Here is a 21,496-nt window from a genome sequence, read left to right on the forward strand (position 1 = left end):
ATGCAAAGTCCATATTGAGGATCACTCGCTTCCAACATAAACCTTTGTCTGGAGGTTCATTGTAGGAGTAGTTAGGCTGACGAAACACATGCTCAGAATATTTAGTGTTCTTACTGATAAACAGGCAGTAAAGGCAACTGAAGGAGCCAGAAGTTGATGGTCAAAGAACTGGAAGTTAGTGGGATGTTCTATATTTTGGGTTGTCTTATATTTGAGTACAGTGCTTTATGCATCGGAGACGGGGGAATAGGGAAGAGGGGGTGGATGAACCCTGCTCAGCCGCTGGACAACGAGAGAGAAACTAGGAGTGGTGCTATCCGGGATAGAAAGTGTACAAAGGAATAGCAAGGAAAGAATCCCTATTGATGCGCTCACTCCAGGTAGAACTCAAGAAAATAATAACATTTTATTGATAATCAGAAAAACACAAACGAATTAAAACCTAATAGTAGCGCATGTTTACAGACAGCTAGTAAGTGGAAATACCACTGGTGTACTACATGAAGAGGCCTCAATGGTTTCAGTGTATTAGACACTGAGATATCTACTGAATGATATTCAGAATGAAGCCGTAAATCATTGAGTGATCTGAGTAATTCAGGCCACTTGATCACATGTGGTATAACTCTAATGCCAATCGTGGGGTCAGGTAAGGACCCTCTGAGTTCGACAGAAGTAGCCACTTGTGTACATATGAGGCTAATATGTGATAGTTGATAAACAGCTAATACCTTGTGATGTGGTACAAGGTGTGTAACTGTGCGTTACTTCACCGAGGAAGATCCCAGCCGGAACGGAACACGTGTCGGGTGCGACGTCTGTGTGACGTCAATAGCGCGACCAGCTAGCAGTAGCTTGGTCTGTTTTTCCTCTCGGCATGGTGTACGCATTTTAGCAGCTAGTTAATCAAAGATGTGGGCCATACGTGGATCCCACGAGCTAGTGCTAGAACCCGGTGGTATAATTACTATTTGGCAGTGCTCACTGATCTGTGTCCACAGATACCCAGCACCAGATGTTCTCCAGAATGGGAGAGAACAGCAGCAGCCGCGCACTACATTGTGACTGAACGCAGCACTGGGTATACCACATCTGATTGTAGGCGTTTGGTAGCTGTATAAAGCTCTGTTATCCCATGCATAGCCCGAGTAGGGCAAGCTAAATGACATTAGTCAGGGGCTTCTTTCTTGCACAGAGCACAGCGGCGAAACAATAGCTGCAGTCAATACCAAATTGGCGGTGCACCCATACTGTACACGCTCTGTGTCGCTCCGCCATAGGAGATATGCATAGGAATGAGTACTAATATAACGCACAGTTACACACCTTGTACCACATCACAAGGTTTTAGCTGTTTATCAACTATCACATATTAGCCTCATATGTACAGAAGTGGCTACTTCTGTCGAACTCAGAGGGTCCTTACCTGACCCCACGATTGGCATTAGAGTTATACCACATGTGATCAAGTGGCCTGAATTACTCAGATCACTCAATGATTTACGGCTTCATTCTGAATATCATTCAGTAGATATCTCAGTGTCTAATACACTGAAACCATTGAGGCCTCTTCATGTAGTACACCAGTGGTATTTCCACTTACTAGCTGTCTGTAAACATGCGCTACTATTAGGTTTTAATTCGTTTGTGTTTTTCTGATTATCAATAAAATGTTATTATTTTCTTGAGTTCTACCTGGAGTGAGCGCATCAATAGGGATTATAGGGAATCAATAGGGATTATAGGGATTCTTTCCTGGCAGTCCCAGTGCTTTCTGCATCCCGGATGTGTGACCCTTTAACGCAGTATCTGTTTGTACTTGCAGTGGTGCATGTAGTCCCTCCGGCAGCGTCGGAGCACAGAACCCCCTCCCCAGCCCACTGGACAGAGCCTTGCTCTGAGCCGCCTCCTCAGAAGACTGCAAGCCCCCTTCTGTCTAACAGCACAGAGCAGTCAGTCAGACCTCAGACGCCCCCGGCACCTCCTACCCCGCCAATTCACAAAAAAGGTAAGAGGAAGCCTCACCATGTACCCTTCTGCCTTACAAATATCTGTTTAACCTCATTCCAACCTCCTCACTCCACAGGTTCCCCAAACTCTCCCTCGCCTGTTCCATCTTCAAACATACTTGGCTTCGCTCCCCTTCCGCAGCTTTAATCACCTAATTACCCACCACTCCTTATTAACCTTCCCAACTCAACCTGTGGCATTTTCTTTCATTACCTTTGCTGTCACCCTTCTATCTCCCATCTGTTATACCCTCGGTCACCTTCATCCTGGCCTCTGTCACTCTCCACCCCACTCATCTTTGCTTCTTTTCTTGCCCACACTCTCCACCCACCCTGAAGTAGTTTCTTCCATTCTCATCCATACGTATTCCCCCCTCGCCCTCATCCTACTCTTAACCTGCATCCCCCCTTTCTCTCTACTCATTCTAATCTCATTCTGCCCACCAAAGTGGCTGAATGTTGAGATGACCGTCTTTCATATTGGTCTCTTTTTGCCATTTAAAGTATGTCATGCTACTGTACTTTCTTTGCTCTTATTACTGCAGAGGTTGCCAACTCCAGTCAACGTCTTAGCCACTGTTTGAACCACCTGTGCTGACGCAGGGATATCCTGAAAATCTGACCTGTTGGTAGACCTTGAAAAGTGGAGTTGCCCGCCCCAACGCTACTGTTTTCTCTTCTCTGTGGCAAACATTCTCTTTGCTCAGTCTGTGATTTAGAAGTCTCATTTCTTTCAACAGTTGCTGCCTCGCATGGTCACCGGGGGTCTCGAGAGAAAACTCTGCCATCCATACCTCACTCCCCATCTCCTGCATTCAGCCAAAGCTCTGCCTCTCGACAAGTCCCCAACCCCCACCCGGGCCCTGCAATCCACCCCCTCACTGCTCCTCACCTAAACGCATCAACACGCCCCGTCCCTTCATCAGTCTGTGCTGCACCAGGCATGGGGACTGTGCCCCCTGAGCCTGATGAAGAGGATGGTCTAGAGCACTTAGAGCAAGTAAGAGACTAGGGGAGAAAGAAGGTCATGTACAAAAGTTATGAGAGATGGGACATGGAGGGAGGCACAGACCCAAAGAATAGAGGTGTGTTTATGATGTGAGGGAGGGGGGAGTAAGGGTAATTTGTTGAGTGGTGATGGGGGTCCTGGTTGGTTAATCAGGGGGGGACTGTTAAGTGAGATGTTCGTGGATATTAATGGCAATTGTTTGTGGATGAGCTGTGAAGGGTCAGTTAGTTGTGATTTCCATATTTGAAGGGGCTGCGAGAGACAACAGGTTGGTTTTTCCCCTACAGCAGGCGCAGCAGCTGGTGGCGTACCTGCAGGACGGGACGCTTGATGATTACAGACTCTCAGGGAAGGTGCCAGATCATCGAGTGAAGGGGCCATCTCTAGATAACCAGCAGAAGTGGTACTACAAAGACCCACAGGGGGAGACCCAGGGTAAATCACCAACCTCGTGCGCACCTGAGCTTGTCCTCTCCTATCATAGCTTTATTTTGTCCTACTCTTTGCATACAACGGTCTGTGTTCCTGTGCTCTTCCCCTGACGTATGGATGAGTATGTCTGTCCTAACCATATCACACTACGTCTCCACTCCACAGGTCCATTCAGTAACCATGAGATGGCCGAGTGGTTCCAGGCTGGATACTTCCCCATGTCTTTGTTATTGAGGAGAGTATGTGACGAGGCCTTTCAGCCACTTGGCGACATCATAAAAATGTGGGGGAGAGTTCCTTTCACACCACCCCCAGCACCTCGACTAGTAAGTTACTCTTCTCACTGAGGAACATCTGTAGGGCAAGTGCAATTCCTTCACCTGTTCAGATAAGCCATGCACACTGACTCTTATAAAACTTTGTATGATGTGGATAAATGTTTTTTTATCTCAGCTGTTACTCCCTGGATAGGTTTAGTCAGAGTGGTTGGTAGGATTATTTTATTGTAGAAATTGATCATTCTTCTCAGGAGTAATGGGTGGATTATGAGCGTTTGTCTTGGGGAGTAGGTGGCTGGTGGGTGGTTTCCCTTTGATGCATTGGCCATGGACATTGAGGCACTAACCTTCTCTGGTGTCAGCCCAGAGCTTCCAGTTGACACAAAATCCCAATGACTAGACAGACAGCTGGACCATGAAAGACACTTGCATGGTCACCCAGTCTTCTGACACCTATTCAATGCATATTATATAAGGATTATAGGAAGACTGATTTTGCCTGCTGTTTCTCCCTTTGTACTTAGTGTCTGCAGCAATCCGCACTTAAAACCTTTGGGACAACAAAAATAGCCATAAATTATTAAGTGCGTTAAACCACTGATTGTCATATGGGTATTTTAGCTTACTTGGAGGTGGTTTCATTAGGTTGCCTGAGACGTTCACTGTTGCGTGTTCTTCGTCTTCCTAACACAGGGGGACTTGGACCCTGAACGTTTGAGTCGCCACCAGGAGATCACAGCACTGTACCAGCTACAACACCTGCAGTACCAGCAGTTCCTCATCCAGTGAGTGTAGAGTGTGAATGTGTTCTTCCTGTAGTGAGTGAGGAGTGTGTGCTGCGTATCCAGTGAGTGTGTGCTTGTTCCTTCTCAGTGACTGCGGAGTATTAGCTTGTTCCACCTGGCTGTGGAGGGTGCTCTTACGCCTTGGTCTCACAGATCCCTCTGTGCTCCTTCACAGGCAGCAGTATAACCAGGTCCTGGCACAACAGCAGAAGGCAGCACTGTCTTCACAGCAGCGGCAACAGTTGGCACTTCTGTTGCAGCAATTTCAGTCTCTAAAAATGAGGTACATGGGGGACCTATATCCTGGACTCCTAGCTACGTCTAATAACTTTTGTGAATAGGGTACCCAGATCCAAATGGGCCCCACTCATAGCACTTTGAGAACCCTGCTATATACACACATCAGTCTCTTTATCTAATTCTGAAGAAGGGCTTTTTCTCCTGGTCACATGGTTTCACGATTGGGATGCATTTAGAATTATGATTACTGTGCGAGGGAGGATAAAAATAATAAAACGTATAGCAATTTCTGCAAAAACTGCAATAATCGAAACAGATTATTATAATAATATGTATTATTGTATAGCGCTGCCAGTGTACGCAGCGCTCTACATAGAATTTTTCCAGGCACTTGTCCCTGCCCGTAGCGCTTACAATCTATTTTTTTTTTTATGCCAGGGTGATAGTGACTTTCATAAAGTCACAAGGAGCTGACACTGGGATTCGAGCCAGACACCCCTGCTTCAAACTGTGTGCCATTGTTCTCAGTCGGTGCCTTTACTCACCGGGCCACTCCTAGCTTTCCCTGTAAGTGCAGCCTTCAGGGCTTACCACTTTACACCCAGTGTAGGTAGAGCTAGGATATGGTGCCTGGGTGCAGGAATCAGGAGAGAGCAAAACAAAGGGAAGAGAAGGAACATGGTAGAAATGTTTAAACCCAATCTGAGATTTCAAATCAGTTTTGCGATTTTGCACTCAAATGTAACTCTCTTTAAAAAGACGCATCAATATATCCCATTGGGCTTCCGTTTAAGTCTCACAGGTGAAGCATCTGAAATATATAATAAGCAAAGAAATAGTGTAGATCCTTCTACATTTAATAGTAAGTTAAAAAGTAAATGTTGCACTCACAATGTTGCTAAGAAAACAAGCTTTTCAGTATCTCTGGCTAGTGAGACGCAGTTTGTTCAGTCAACTTGTTCAGACGTTGCTTTCCTCGTGGTCGCCCTCGGCTCTGTCCTCGTTATTGCATCACCGGAAGTGGGCGGGTATCTGGATCAACGTCTGCTTGCTCTTCGTCCCAGAATAACTATTTGCTGTAAGTCACCCTACGCGTTTTGCTTAGTCAGGTATAAATAGGCAGGCTAGCCATTCAAAAATCAACCCTGGGGACTCTGATTAAGCGAAACGCGCAGGGCGACTTATAACAATCACTTATTCTGGGACTAAGCACAAGCGAACCTCGACCAAGTACCCGCCCATTTCCGGTGACATCCTCGTGAGGGTGGAGCCAAGCAGGACCGCGATTAGAGCGGCGTGTGATAAAGCTGACTGCACGAACTGCGTCTCACAACCACTGATACTAAAATGCTTGTTTTATTAGCAACATTGTGAGTGCAAAATGTGCTTTTTAACTTTTATAGTATTAAATGTAAAGGATCTACACTATTTCTGTGATTCACCGGGGAAGACCTAAACTGAGGCCCTGATGGGAAATATTGGTATGCCTTTTTAAAGCAACAACCAATGATGTACCATGCGTCCTTCCAGAAGAAGTATCAAAGGCAATAAAAATCTATGAAGAATGGGAAGACCACGGGTAAGATGGATTTACAACTGAACTCTTGAAAGAAGCTGGGGAAGAAGTAATGAAAATCCTTGCAAAGCTCTTACTCTTTCTGATTTAAAGAGCAGGAAAACTCCAGAACAATGGAGCAATGCTCGTCTACTTCCAATCACTTCAAATATATTTATCTAATATATAAGTATATTAGAAACACTAATCCGCTGCTCAGACCCCGGACTGTGCCCGGCCTAGCGAACAAGCGGGATTTCACCGTGGATAAAACACAATGGGTCACATCCAAGTCTTACTAGAAGTAATTTCCCAAAGTAACGAATATGATCTACCACTCCGCATACATTACGCAGAAGCATTTGATGCTGTCTACACCAACTGTTTCTAAGTCATTAAGCAGACGGTGTTACGGTGCACATTGGTTTTGTAAGGAACATTTACGAGGTTGCCACGTCAATTAGATTCTATGAATAGACAAGCAAGATAAAGGAGTAGTAAGGGAGTACGACAGGGAGATACAATGTCACAAATAATGCAAGTGTGCCTTTGAAAAGCTTTCAAGACCTTGAATTGGGAAGAGAAATGAATGACAATCTATGGGGAATGCTTGAGCCACCTCCGATTTGCATTGATATTATTTGTGCCAGAAGATCTCCAGCAACAAATCAAAGATCTTGCTGAAGCAAGAAATCCTCAAGACCAAAGTGATCAACAAATGTGTCAACTCTACAAAGATCGAAATAAATGGAATCGTTCTTGAGGTCTATAAATAGAAGTCGAAGAATGTCTACCTTGGCCAAGAGCGATCAATGGATGGGGACTATTTGAATGAAATGGATATGAGAATGAAGCTGAAGCACATTTGGAAGATCATCTTACAAGGGAACCTTGCACTGCTCCTCAAAAGAAGTGTTTGACGAGTGTATCTCATACAGCTGTGACACCCTAAATGCGAAGACCATTCAGGCAAATCGTATGGAGAGTTGTATGCTGGGTATTACCTAAAGTGATTGGGAACAAAAAGTGGGGGTCACTGCATCAGACACAGTGAATCCCCTAGAACCCCTTTCCTGGTGCACTCTCCTAGGTCAATAAAGATCAAACTGACATAAGGACAATGTAACTAATTTACAGGAGTCAAAGTTCTTAGTTAGAATGTATAAAAAAAAAACCTTGGGAATGATGTGTGTGGAGTTAGTTATTTAAAATACTTTATCATATATAATCATTAAAAAGTGATTGGGTATATCAACACAGACACTATACATACATAAAACATCCATACTTAATGTTTCCCTGATAATGTATGTAAGAGTCCAGAGTGAGCTCTTGTGGAGCAGTGATCTCCCTATATTTATATCACAGTGTGGATTGCAGGGTATTGTCTATCGATCCTCACATCAATGCCTGATGCTAATGCCTCTTGTGCAAGAAACACATACTTATAAAGAGAACGTTTAACCGTCATGTATCCAAATCTTACATTAGTGGTCTCATTAAAGTGATGACGTAATTACACTGAATTGAAAATGTTAATATTCCTCTGTTCAGTGACAGTGAATCAAAACTCCAGATGTTCCTTAGCCTGAGTAGGTTATACAGTACTATAAATCATTTGTTACTCTGGCATATTGGGTGTATTAATAATACTCCCCTCAATACTTCATTATAATTACTGTCGGACATTTTTTCGGCTGAACAGGTGGTTTCTCCATTTCTCGACATTAGTTATTAAGAAGAAATGAAAATGGCAGTGGGCTGGGCATATCGCGAAAGACAGTTTGCCGAATGTTATTCACAAGCCATAAACTTTAGTGTCTAGACACCTTATAAGTAGACACCTTATAAGTCTCCTGTTAATAAAACCAATAATGAAGGAAAGCCTTCGACATAATATGGTTTTCAATAAGTCTTGTGGGTTTCCAAATTATTTTGCCAGTCGTGAGGTCTCTGTCAAGTCTTTTGTTGATGCTTTCGTAATGGCTCTTGTTTTATCTGTAGCTTTAAGTATAAAACGACAGGTACTTGGTACAATCTGGTGTGTGCCATTAATGTAGCCCACACATATTTGTCTGTTCAAATTGCTGGTGTGTCTCTTGTAGGATATCTGAACAGAATGTGATTCCTGCAGTCACAAGAGCAGTTTCAGTGCCAGATAGCACTTCAATATGGGAGCTTAAATCGGCTGTCCCACCCCCAACAGGTGAGTAGTCTTCTGGGGACCCCTTGCCCAGAATAGTTGATCCTTCTCGCCCCAAGAAGCTGCATAGCCCACTGTTCTACACAGCTTACGTTTGTGGATATAATAGAGCAGGGATGTGTATGTAGTCTGCCAGCCTTGTAGTTTCTCCTGCACATAGCAGGACAGTGGAAACAGAGGCATTGGCCCCCTGATCAATATGCTGTGAAACAATCCTCCCCTCGCTTGGGAAGAGTACAGCTCCATTCATTTGTATCTAGCTCAAATCTTTCCAAGCAACGGGAAGGCGGCGTCACAGCATATTGAATAGGGGACATTGAGAGAGAGGAAAAGGAACAAATAGTGTGAAGAAACGCAATGAAAAGAGAAAGCAGCATGTAGAAGTTACATTGTGTTAGCATGTGCAAGCCCTTCTGGATCTCCATGGGAGGGACACATTTGTACAGGTGCAATCCCATGTTCCCAGCCACAAAACCTTTGTTTTTCTTTTTTTAATAAAGAATTTGAAAGTCTAATTGGGTAAACAAAACCGTGCTATTCCCGAAGGCTGCTTTAGTTATTTAGTTTTTGCTAAATACAAATTGCGAATCCTTTCCTTTATCCCCCACTGTCCTTATCTGAGAGCCAATATATGGGGTGGTGTAAGGCCACGCTTATGGTGGTGGCGCGGGTGGGTGCTAGCGTGCGCACTCCTGCAGCCCCAGCGATCTGTGCACTGGCTGCAGGAGATTAGGGAGGCGATGCGGGGGCGTCCTGAAGCTGCTTCGCCCTCATTGGCTGAACCAGCTCACATGACGCTGACGTCACGCAACTGCAGACTGAAAAGACAAATTTACTTATCTCCAAACGGCAGCAGCGTCGCCGCGCTACATCGCCGCCTCCACTATGCTACCTTCAATAAAAAAGCATAGAAGAGTCCCGAACGTGCGCTCGCACATAGCGACGCCCCCACCATGAGTGCGGCCTAAGAGGGCACTCGCTGAACACACATGGAGCACCCAGCAGTCGCTGGGGGAGGGCACCTGTCTCTCCACCTGGGGGAGGGCACCTGTCTCTCCACCTGGGGGAGGGCACCTGTCTCTCCACCTGGGGGAGGGCGCCTGTCTCTCCGCCGGGGGGGGGGCGTCTGTCTCTCTGCTGGGGAGAGGGCACCTCCCTCTTTCGGTCTCCCCCATAATCCCCGTCTTATCAACCAATTTTCCTGAGCAAAAAAATCTCCCAATCAAGTTTAAAAAAAAAATATAATGAAGTTTCCTCTTTCCTCACCCCGTCACTCCCCTCGTCTTTATCCCTTCCTCTTTCCTCACCCCGTCACTCCCCTCGTCATTATCCCTTCCTCTTTCCTCACCTCGTCACTCCCCTCGTCCTTATCCCTTCCTCTTTCCTCACCCCGTCACTCCCCTCGTCTTTATCCCTTCTTCTTTCCTCACCCCGTCACTCCCCTCGTCTTTATCCCTTCCTCTTTCCTCACCCCGTCACTCCCCTCGTCTTTATCCCTTCCTCTTTCCTCACCCTGTCACTCCCCTGGTCTTTATCCCTTCCTCTTTCCTCACCCCGTCACTCCCCTCGTCTTTATCCCTTCCTCTTTCCTCACCCCGTCACTCCCCTCGTCTTTATCCCTTCCTCTTTCCTCACCCCGTCACTCCTCTCGTCTTTATCCCTTCCTCTTTCCTCACCCCGTCACTCCCCTCGTCTTTATCCCTTCCTCTTTCCTCACCCCGTCACTCCCCTCGTCTTTATCCCTTCCTCTTTCCTCACCCCGTCACTCCCCTCGTCTTTATCCCTTCCTCTTTCCTCACCCCGTCACTCCCCTCGTCTTTATCCCTTCCTCTTTCCTCACCCCGTCACTCCTCTCGTCTTTATCCCTTCCTCTTTCCTCACCCCGTCACTCCCCTCGTCTTTATCCCTTCCTCTTTCCTCACCCCGTCACTCCCCTCGTCTTTATCCCTTCCTCTTTCCTCACCCCGTCACTCCCCTCGTCTTTATCCCTTCCTCTTTCCTCACCCCGTCACTCCCCTCGTCTTTATCCCTTCCTCTTTCCTCACCCCGTCACTCCCCTCGTCTTTATCCCTTCCTCTTTCCTCACCCCGTCACTCCCCTCGTCTTTATCCCTTCCTCTTTCCTCACCCCGTCACTCCTCTCGTCTTTATCCCTTCCTCTTTCCTCACCCCGTCACTCCCCTCGTCTTTATCCCTTCCTCTTTCCTCACCCCGTCACTCCCCTCGTCTTTATCCCTTCCTCTTTCCTCACCCCGTCACTCCCCTCGTCTTTATCCCTTCCTCTTTCCTCACCCCGTCACTCCCCTCGTCTTTATCCCTTCCTCTTTCCTCACCCCGTCACTCCTCTCGTCTTTATCCCTTCCTCTTTCCTCACCCCGTCACTCCCCTCGTCTTTATCCCTTCCTCTTTCCTCACCCCGTCACTCCCCTCGTCTTTATCCCTTCCTCTTTCCTCCCTCTTCACCCTCTGCCCATCATTACAGCATGGGAGGGCAGCAGCGTATGGGACCTTCCCCTGGAGCCGGCATCTCAGGGAGCAGGACGGGAGCAGCTGGAAAAGCTGGAGAAGGTGAAAGCTGCCAAGGTTAGCCATCTGCACACTCTCCGGGGGAGAGGGCGTAGAAAGCTGGGGCAGGCAGTGCTAGGGTGTTGATGAGAAGGCATAATTTCTTAGAGCCATGTGTGTGGGGACAATATGGCCGCTGGGGTCGGGCTGGCTCAGGCAACCAATAGAAAGCTGCAATGTCATGGCGAGGTGGCGTTGCAACTTTCTATAGGTGAGCTGTTGCCCAATTTTGTGGCTTTTTGTTTTGTTACACCCGCAGAAAAACAACAAATCTCACGGGATCGGGTGGGGGAGTCCAGGAGTACAAAAAAATTGATGGCTGATTTAAGTTTAATTTTTGTGGGGAATAGGCTGCAGAGCAGCTGCGACTTTAATTGCAAGTTTAATTTCTAAGGATCATCTTGTCAATCAAGTGTGTTCTTTTGCCATTAGCCCACCCGTCCTTATCATAGAGCCAATAGAGATAAGGAGGGAGTGAGAGGGAGGCTTTGCCGATGAAAACTCTTCAGTATCAGAGAAAAGGGAGCAACGAGACAGAATAAAACCTCTCCCAAGTCTCCGCTCAACATGTTTCCATATTAACTGCAAAAGTGATAGGAAAAAATGTTGGGTAAAAGCTTCAATCCCCAGATGTAAGCCCTGAAACGTGTCCATGGCACTATATAGAGCATGTGACCCTTTAATGACTTGGGTCCAACTAGGGAAAGTATACTGCAGTGACCATGGGTGGTTATTATTGAATCAATTGAAAATGAACTAATGCAGAGCAAGGAAAGAAAATGTTCTGAAAGAACAAATCAAACACTGGCCAATTGTTCAGTGAAGCATGTAATCGAGAGATAAGAAAAGCGGGTTGTGCATCACATAACCCGCAGCCTTGTTTCTCAGCAGGAGAGACAGGAAGCTGAGCTGAGGGCCAATCAGGAAGAGGAGCAGCAGCGCCGGCGCCATGAGGAGGAGGAACGGCAGAAGAGACAGGAGGAGGAGGAGCTGGCCCGACGCAAGCAGGTGAGCGCTGCTCAATATGTATGTACACTGAGCACACTGTATACGGAAAGCACAAACAAACTAAGTGTGCACCATCAATGGTTTGTGGTTATTATCTCACCCTTGGTTTTAGAAATACATTTAGTGTAGGTTTGCTCTAGGTTATGACACCTTTTAATGGAGCAACGTGAGCGTTCTTCTCAGGGAAATGATCGGTTTTGATGTCTCGCTGTGTATGCGGCGCTTGCTAAAACTGCAATACAGGGAAATAAAGTACCACAGTTACACAGTTACATAGTACATGAGGTTGAACAAAGACATATGTCCATCAGGTTCAACCTATGATTAATTTAGACAGATACTTTATCCTATATCTATACTTACAGTATATTCATCCAGAGGAAGCAAAACAAAAAACCCCAGTGTCATATCATCCAATGATATCTCATAAGGGGGAAAATAAATTCCTTCCTGACTCCAAGAATTGGCAATCGGATTAATCCCTGGACATGGGCGTCCACAGGAGGAGGTAAAGGGGGGGCGCTTGCCCCCCCCTGGATCCAGGGCCGCAAACAGGGGGGGGGGACAAAGGGTACTGCTTCCCGGGCCCCGTGGGTCAGGCCGGGCACCAGTTAATTAAATAAATTTAAAAAAAAAAAGTTTAAAAAAATGGCGCCGATTCCTCGCGGTCCCGGCGCGCATGCGCAGGGCCCGCTTCCCCCCGCTCCCAACGTGGGACGGAGGGGGAAGTACAAGCCAAGCTCCGTTGCGGCCCGCTCCCCCTCCCGCTCCCAACGTGGGACGGAGGGGGAAGTACCAGCTCCTCCTGTGGCCCGCTCCCCCCCTTGGCCAGCTTCCCGCGCACCCACCTCCCACGTGCCCCCCGGACCACCACCCGTGGCCTTGCCCCCCCCCCCCCTCGAGCCCACCTCCCGTGCCCCCCCCCCCGAGCCCTCCTCCCGCGCCCGCTCCCCAAGCCCACCACCCGTCCCTGGCAGCTGCCGCGGGGATATTGGGGGCAGAAGGGGATATCGGGGGCAGGAGGGGGAAGCGTCCGGCGACAAGCTGCACCCACCCGGTCAAGGTAAGTCACCCCACCCAGTCACTGTCACCCACTGTCACTGTCACCCACTGTCACTGTCACCCACTGTCACTGTCACCCACTGTCACTGTCACCCACTGTCACCATAACCCACTGTCACTGTCATCCACTGTCACTGTCATCCACTGTCACCGTTACCCACTGTCAACGTCAACCACTGTCACCCACCCAGTCACTGACTGTCACTCACCAAGTCACTGTCAAGTCACTGTCCCAACCAGTCACTGTCACTCACTCAGTCACCCAGTCACTGTCTCCCACCCACCCAATAACTGTCTCCCACCCACCCAGTCACTGTGTCCCACCCACCCAGTCACTGTCACCCACCCAGTCACTGTCACCCTGTCACCCAGTCACTCTCTCCCACCGTCATTCACCCACCCACCATCATTCACCCACCCACCCACTGTCATTCACCCACTGTCATTCACCCATCCACCCACTCACTGTCATTCACCCACCCACCATCATTCATCCACCTACCGTCATTATCCCACCCACCCACCGTCATTCAACCGTCATTCACCCACCCACCATCATTCACCCACTCACCCACTGTCATTCTACTGTCATTCACCCACTCACCCACCCAGGCAGGCAGACACATGTCTTTTGTTGAAAATATAAAAATAAACAGGTTGCATTGTAATGTTTTATTCTGTATCACAATAAGAAAACAGTTAAGTAAAAGTTGCGCTCTAAAAGATATTTTTTCGTGGTAGGTGCGCTATGAGTTCGGGGGGGGCGCTATGGGTTGGGGGGGGGCGCTATGGGTTCGGGGGGGGGCCTGCTCCTTTCATTTGTCCTGGGCCCCATGATTTCTGTTGGCGGCTCTGCCTGGATCACTCGCAGTCCTGGGCTGTTTTTGGCATTTATGGCGCCGTACAGTACGTTAACGGCGCTATAAACGCCAAAAACAGACTCTGGGTGGACCGGGACGGAGGTGGGTGGACCGGGACGGAGGTGGGTGGGTGCCCCTGGCGCCGCGGCAGGCAGCTACTGGTAGGCTAGCCTATGCTGCTACGCAGGAGGAAGCGCAGCGCACTGTCATTGGTAGCACTCGGGAGTGATGCGGCTCTCATTGGTAACACTACCTACCAATGAAAGCCGTCTCACTCCCAAGTCGGGACCAATCTGTGCCGCAGCCGGGACCGCCATTGCGCTGTGGTTATAAATTATGCCCCCCCCTGAAAAAATTTCTGCGGACGCCCATGTCCCTGGATCAACATCCTTCCCATGTATACTTATTTGTTATATCCCTTTATACCTTTCCTTTCTAAAAAGACCTTTTTTGAACCAATCTATTGTATCTGCCATCACTGTCTCCATGGGTAATGAATTCCACATTTTAACTGCCCTTACTGTAAAGAACCCTTTCCTTTGTTGCTGGTGAAATCTCCTTATCTCCAACCTTAAGGGATGGGCCCGAGTCCTTTGTACTGCCCGTGGGATGAACAGTTCTTTTGAAAGCTCCTTGTATTGTCCCTGATATATTTGTATATAGTTATCATATCTCCTCTTAGACGCCTCTTTTCTAATGTAAATAGATCTAATTTAGCTAGCCTCTCCTCATAAGTTAGATTGTCCATTCCCTTTATTAATTTGGTGGCTCTTCTCTGCACTCTCTAGTTCCATAATGTCTTTTCTTTGGATTGGTGCCCAAAATTGTACTCCATATTCAAGGTGTGGTCTTACTAATGCTTTGTAAAGGGGCATAATTATGTTTACTTCCCTTCCATCCATTTCCTGTCTAATGCAAGACTTTAGGCACTATTGCTGAGTCTGCTGTCTACAAGCACTGCTAAATCCTTCTCCATCAAGGATTCACTTACTTTATCCCCATTTCATTTGTAAATCGCCTGTTTATTCTTGTTTCCCAAATGTATAACCTTTCATTTATCTATATTAAATCTCATCTACTAAACCTCATCTGCCATTTACCTGCCCAAGTTTCCAGTCTCCAAGTCCTTCTGAAGAGAAATTACATCCTGCTCTGATTCTACTACCTTACACTATGCCAACCACAAGGTCATTAATAAACAAGTTAAAAAGCAGGGGTCCCAGTACCGATCCCTGAGGTACTCCACTCACGACCTTTGTCCAACCTGAAAAAGTTCCATTTATGACAACCCTCTGTTGTCTGTCCTTTAACCAGTTTTCAATCCAGGTGCATATATTATTACTGAGTCCAATTTGCTTTATTTTGTACACCAACCTCTTGTGTGAAACCGTATCAAAAAAGCCTTTGCAAAATCTAAGTAGACCACATCAACTGCATTACCCTGGTCTAAATTCCTACTTACCTCCTCAAAGAAACAAATAAGGTTAGTTTGGCATGATCTATCCTTCATAAATCCATGCTGACTATTACTAATAATTTTGTTTTCCATTAGGTATTCCTGAATATTATCCCGTATTAAACCTTCACGTAGCTTCCCCACTATTGAAGTCAGGCTTACAGGTCTGTAATTTCCCGGTTGTGATGAAGCTCCCTTTTTTAAATATAGGCACCACATCTGCTTTACGCCAATCTTGTGGTACTGAACCTGTGGAAATGGAGTCCTTGAATATTAAATATAATGGTTTGGCTATTACTGAGCTTAACTCCTTGAAAACTCTTGGATGTATGCCATCGGGGCCAGGTGCCTTATTTACTTTGACACTACCTTCACTTACTCACTGCACTGCATGAAGTGGGGGAAACCCATGATTGCTCCTGGCACCCTGCTCTTACAAGGTATTACTGCCAGGAGGAGGGCAGACCTATAGCCCAAATCACACAGGCTACATTTATATATAGTTATCATATCCCCTCTTAGACGCCTCTTTTCAAATGTAAATAAATATAATTTAGCTAACCTCTCCTCATAAGTTAGAATGTCCATCCCCTTTATTAATTTGGTGGCTCTTCTCTGCACTCTCTCTAGTTCCATAATGTCTTTTCTTAGGATTGGTGCCCAAAATTGTACTCCATATTCAAAGTGTAGTCTTAGGCCTCGTTCAGGGTGCAGGCTTCGGAGGGAGGGCGTGCTGACGTGCGAGCTGCCGTGGGACACAATGTATTCAAATTGAATACTGGTTATCAGGGTAGCAGCTGCCCTGTCTCCGAAGTACGGAGTTGACGCTGGCTACAGTTTCAATAAACAAACCAATTCGTTTTTTGAAGCTGCAGCAGCGTCACTGGGACCTCGGCAGCCAATTAAATCATTCTTGAGAATGATTTCAAGACTGCAACTTGGATCCCTAACCTGCCGTCTGTAGCCTCATCCCCGTCTCCTCAACTCTGAAAAAGTCTGCTGGGGAGGATGAACACACATCGCCCAGCAGACTGACGCCCTCCCGAACGCCCGCCCTCCAACTCCTGCCTCTGGCACCCTGAACGAGGCCTTACTAATGCTTTATAAAGGGGCATCATTATGTTTACTTCCTTTCCATCCATTGCCCGTTTGATGCAAGATAAGATCTTGTTTGCCTTTGCAGCTACTGCATGACTTTGGGCACTATTGCCATGCCTGCTGTCTACAAGTTCCTAAATCCTTCACCATCAAGGATTCCCCCAAATTATCCCCATTTAATTTGTAATTTGCGTTCGTATTCTTGCTTCCCAAAAGCATAACCTTACATTTATCTGTATTAAACCTCATTTGCCATTTACCTGCCCACGTTTCCAGTCTCTACAAGTCCTTCTGAAGAGAAATTACATCCTGCTCTGATTCTATTACCTTACACAATTTAGTGTCATCAGCAAAGATGGAGACTTTGCTCTCGATCCCAACCTCGAGGTCATTAATAAACAAGTTAAAAAGCAGGGGTCCCAGTACCGATCCATCTCTGCTATGCCCTGATATCCCTAATGTATTTACATTTACTCCCAATATCTCCCACCACACCAAATTACATTGCAATCTACAGCATTTTTCTTCTCCCAATGCCTTTTATTCCTGGTGCTTTTGTGTTCATGCTACATCAGCAAACATGGATGTCTCTTGATAAGAATAACGCTATACAGGAGACTGTGCTCAAACCACGTGTTAAAGGTTCAGTGCCACGTAACTCAGGGCTCCAACTCATGGGCCAAATGAGGCCTAGAGGTGGCTCTTGGACTCTCGGCTACCCAAGCAACTGGCCTGAAATTAGCAGGAGCAAAGTGCAATTTCCCACAGTAAGCCCCACTTGCACGTTAAGGCGATATAGACCTATATGGTGCAGATGGTATACATGCTTGCAAAATGTTCCACTACAATTTCAAACTTTATAATGTATCTAACATGACATTGCAGTCCGCTTGCGACGGTGATACTCCTAAATGTTTTCTGGCCTGGCCCCTTTGGAGAACTGGTTGAAGAGTCCCGGTGCAGGAGGTCCAATCTTATCGATGTCATAGGATTTCCTAGAAGGATCCTGTCACCCTTGATTAACCGTTTCTCTTATTTGCATCCTGGTGAAAACGTGTGCAGTACAAAGCGGGTGTGTAGAACATGCCATTACACGAGAGCATATGGTGCAGTGAGAGGAGGAGGGTGTGGGGGCATGTTTTCTGGGACGGGTTTCTTGGTAAGAGATGATTGGTGGTAACGTGCAGAGCAGGACTGGCCAACTCCAGTCCTCAAGGGCCAGTAACAGGTCAGGTTTACCCCTGCTTTAGCACAGATGGCTCAATCAGTGGCTCAGTCAAAGCCTGAGCCACTGATTGAACCACCTGTGCTGAAGCAGAGACAGATTGAGCCAACTGTGCTGAAGCTTGGACTGATTGAGCCACCTGTTGAGCAGGGATGTTCTTAAAACCTGACCTGTTAGTGGCCCTTGAGGACTGGAGTTGCCTGACCTGTTAGTGGCCCTTGAGGACTGGAGTTGGCCACCCTTGTGTACAGACTGGAGCCACACCTCGGGGCAGGGACTGTTGACGGCTTTGTACGGTTGTGGAAGTTGCTGTTGGTGCTCAGCACAGGGAGGGGTGAGAGCCGGGCCTGAGACTCTGTCCCTTGCAGGAGGAAGTGCTGCGGCGGCAGAGAGAGCAGGAGCTTGTCCTGCGGAGGCAGATGGAAGAGGAGGAGCGGCAGCGAGAGGAAGAACAGAGGCAGCTGGAGGAGGAGAGGAGAAGGCAGCTGGAGGAGGAGAGGAGACGGCAGCAGCAGGAGGAGGAGAGAACAAAACAGCAGCAGGAAGAGGAGAGGAGAAAGCAGCAGCAGGAGGAGGAGAGGAAGAGGGCAGAAGAGGAAAGGAGGAGAAGGGAGGAGGAAAAGAAGAGAGAAGAGGAAGAGAAGAGACAACGTGAGGAGATTCAGATGAAGCAGGTGAGATGTGCTGCCTAGAAACGCTAAAATAACCTTTGTCTTTCTCCCGTGACCTTTTCCTCACTTTCCATTCCACCTTCATTTGTCCTCAAACTCCTTTCTTTTTCCTTCATACGTTTCATTACTCCCGGTTTTTGTCTTCGCTCCCTTACTGCGCTCCCTTACTGCGCTCAATTCCTTATTCCTCTGATCTTCCTTCCCCATCACTCTTTCACATTCTGTATTTTCTCAAACTCACTCACTGCTCATATCTTCTATTCCCCTCCTGTCACTTTCCCTGCTCCATCTCCTTCCTTCCCTCTCTCCTCTCCATCTCCTTCCTTCCCCCTCTCCATCTCCTTCCCTCTCTCCATCTCCTTCCTTCCCCCTCTCCATCTCCTTCCCTCTCTCCTCTCCATCTCCTTCCTTCCCCCTCTCCATCTCCTTCCCTCTCTCCTCTCCATCTCCCTCCTTCCCTCTCTCCTCTCCATCTCCTTCCCTCTCTCCTCTCCATCTCCTTCCTTCCCCCTCTCCATCTCCTTCCCTCTCTCCTCTCCATCTCCTTTCTTCCCCCTCTCCATCTCCTTCCCTCTCTCCTCTCCATCTCCCTCCTTCCCCCTCTCCTCTCCATCTCCTTCCCTCTCTCCATCCATCTCTCCATCTCCTTCCCTCTCTCCATCTCCTTCCCTCTCTCCTCTCCATCTCCTTCCCTCTCTCCTCTCCATCTCCTTCCCTCTCTCCTCTCCATCTCCTTCCCTCTCTCCTCTCCATCTCCTTCCCTCTCTCCTCTCCATCTCCTTCCCTCTCTCCTCTCCGTCTCCTTCCCTCTCTCCTCTCCGTCTCCTTCCCTCTCTCCTCTCCATCTCCTTCCCTCTCTCCATCTCCTTCCCTCTCTCCTCTCCATCGCCTTCCCTCTCTCCTCTCCATCTCCTTCCCTCTCTCCATCGCCTTCCCTCTCTCCTCTCCATCTCCTTCCCTCTCTCCTCTCCATCTCCTTCCCTCTCTCCTCTCCATATCCTTCCCTCTCTCCTCTCCATCTCCTTCCTTCCCTCTCTCCTCTCCATCTCCTTCCCTCTTTCCTCTCCATCTCCTTCCCTCTCTCCTCTCCATCTCCTTCCCTCTCTCCTCTCCATCTCCTTCCTTCCCTCTCTCCTCTCCATCTCCTTCCCTCTCTCCTCTCCATCTCCTTCCTTCCCTCTCTCCTCTCCATCGCCTTCCCTCTCTCCTCTCCATCTCCTTCCCTCTCTCCTCTCCATCTCCTTCCCTCTCTCCTCTCCATCGCCTTCCCTCTCTCCTCTCCATCTCCTTCCCTCTCTCCTCTCCATCGCCTTCCCTCTCTCCTCTCCATCGCCTTCCCTCTCTCCTCTCCATCTCATTCCCTCTCTCCTCTCCATCTCCTTCCCTCTCTCCTCTCCATCGCCTTCCCTCTCTCCTCTCCATCTCCTTCCCTCTCTCCATCTCCTTCCCTCTCTCCTCTCCATCTCCTTCCCTCTCTCCTCTCCATCTCATTCCCTCTCTCCTCTCCATCTCATTCCCTCTCTCCTCTCCATCTCATTCCCTCTCCTCTCCATCTCCTTCCCTCTCTCCTCTCCATCTCCTTCCCTCTCTCCTCTCCATCTCCTTCCCTCTCTCCTCTCCATCTCCTTCCCTCTCTCCTCTCCATCTCATTCCCTCTCTCCTCTCCATCTCCTTCCCTCTCTCTATCTCCTTCCTTCCCTCTCTCCTCTCCATCGCCTTCCCTCTCTCCTCTCCATCTCCTTCCCTCTCTCCATCTCCTTCCCTCTCTCCATCTCCTTCCCTCTCTCCATCTCCTTCCCTCTCTCCATCTCCTTCCTTCCCTCTCTCCATCGCCTTCTCTCTCTCCTCTCCATCTCCTTCCCTCTCTCCTCTCCATCTCCTTCCCTCTCTCCTCTCCATCTCATTCCCTCTCTCCTCTCCATCTCCTTCCCTCTCTCTATCTCCTTCCTTCCCTCTCTCCTCCATCGCCTTCCCTCTCTCCTCTCCATCTCCTTCCCTCTCTCCATCTCCTTCCCTCTCTCCATCTCCTTCCCTCTCTCCATCTCCTTCCCTCTCTCCATCTCCTTCCCTCTCTCCATCTCCTTTCTTCCCCCTCTCCATCTCCTTTCTTCCCCCTCTCCATCTCCTTTCTTCCCCCTCTCCATCTCCTTCCCTCTCTCCTCTCCATCTCCCTCCTTCCCCCTCTCCTCTCCATCTCCTTCCCTCTCTCCATCTCCTTCCCTCTCTCCATCTCCTTCCCTCTCTCCATCTCCTTCCCTCTCTCCTCTCCATCTCCTTCCCTCTCTCCTCTCCGTCTCCTTCCCTCTCTCCTCTCCGTCTCCTTCCCTCTCTCCTCTCCATCTCCTTCCCTCTCTCCTCTCCATCTCCTTCCCTCTCTCCTCTCCATCGCCTTCCCTCTCTCCTCTCCATCGCCTTCCCTCTCTCCTCTCCATCTCCTTCCCTCTCTCCTCTCCATCTCCTTCCCTCTCTCCATCGCCTTCCCTCTCTCCTCTCCATCTCCTTCCCTCTCTCCTCTCCATCTCCTTCCCTCTCTCCTCTCCATATCCTTCCCTCTCTCCTCTCCATCTCCTTCCTTCCCTCTCTCCTCTCCATCTCCTTCCCTCTTTCCTCTCCATCTCCTTCCCTCTCTCCTCTCCATCTCCTTCCCTCTCTCCTCTCCATCTCCTTCCTTCCCTCTCTCCTCTCCATCTCCTTCCTTCCCTCTCTCCTCTCCATCGCCTTCCCTCTCTCCTCTCCATCTCCTTCCCTCTCTCCTCTCCATCGCCTTCCCTCTCTCCTCTCCATCTCCTTCCCTCTCTCCTCTCCATCGCCTTCCCTCTCTCCTCTCCATCGCCTTCCCTCTCTCCTCTCCATCTCATTCCCTCTCTCCTCTCCATCTCCTTCCCTCTCTCCTCTCCATCGCCTTCCCTCTCTCCTCTCCATCGCCTTCCCTCTCTCCATCTCCTTCCCTCTCTCCTCTCCATCTCCTTCCCTCTCTCCTCTCCATCTCCTTCCATCTCTCCTCTCCATCTCCTTCGCACTCTCCTCTCCATCTCATTCCC

The 21,496-nt window shown here is 48.4% G+C and overlaps 1 protein-coding gene across 12 annotated transcripts in view; it reads left to right on the top strand.

Annotated features, from left to right (window-relative positions):
* Nucleotides 1–21,496, top strand: part of GIGYF2 (GRB10 interacting GYF protein 2) — a 127,407-nt gene that overhangs the window by 91,575 nt on the left and 14,336 nt on the right. For 8 of the 12 annotated variants that reach the window (XM_075569583.1, XM_075569585.1, XM_075569592.1 and 5 more), the window contains 10 exons: nucleotides 1,826–2,008; nucleotides 2,750–3,009; nucleotides 3,306–3,453; nucleotides 3,616–3,776; nucleotides 4,422–4,513; nucleotides 4,689–4,796; nucleotides 8,414–8,514; nucleotides 10,993–11,093; nucleotides 11,964–12,083; nucleotides 18,153–18,458. In XM_075569583.1, the coding sequence (XP_075425698.1) occupies nucleotides 1,826–2,008; nucleotides 2,750–3,009; nucleotides 3,306–3,453; nucleotides 3,616–3,776; nucleotides 4,422–4,513; nucleotides 4,689–4,796; nucleotides 8,414–8,514; nucleotides 10,993–11,093; nucleotides 11,964–12,083; nucleotides 18,153–18,458 (1,580 nt within the window). The remainder of the gene's footprint in view (nucleotides 1–1,825; nucleotides 2,009–2,749; nucleotides 3,010–3,305; nucleotides 3,454–3,615; nucleotides 3,777–4,421; nucleotides 4,514–4,688; nucleotides 4,797–8,413; nucleotides 8,515–10,992; nucleotides 11,094–11,963; nucleotides 12,084–18,152; nucleotides 18,459–21,496) is intronic. The other 4 variants (XM_075569584.1, XM_075569595.1, XM_075569586.1 and 1 more) reach the window with 3 other exon arrangements.

This window comes from Ascaphus truei, chromosome 14 (assembly GCF_040206685.1).
Source record: "Ascaphus truei isolate aAscTru1 chromosome 14, aAscTru1.hap1, whole genome shotgun sequence".
NCBI classification, from domain to species: Eukaryota; Metazoa; Chordata; class Amphibia; order Anura; family Ascaphidae; genus Ascaphus; species Ascaphus truei.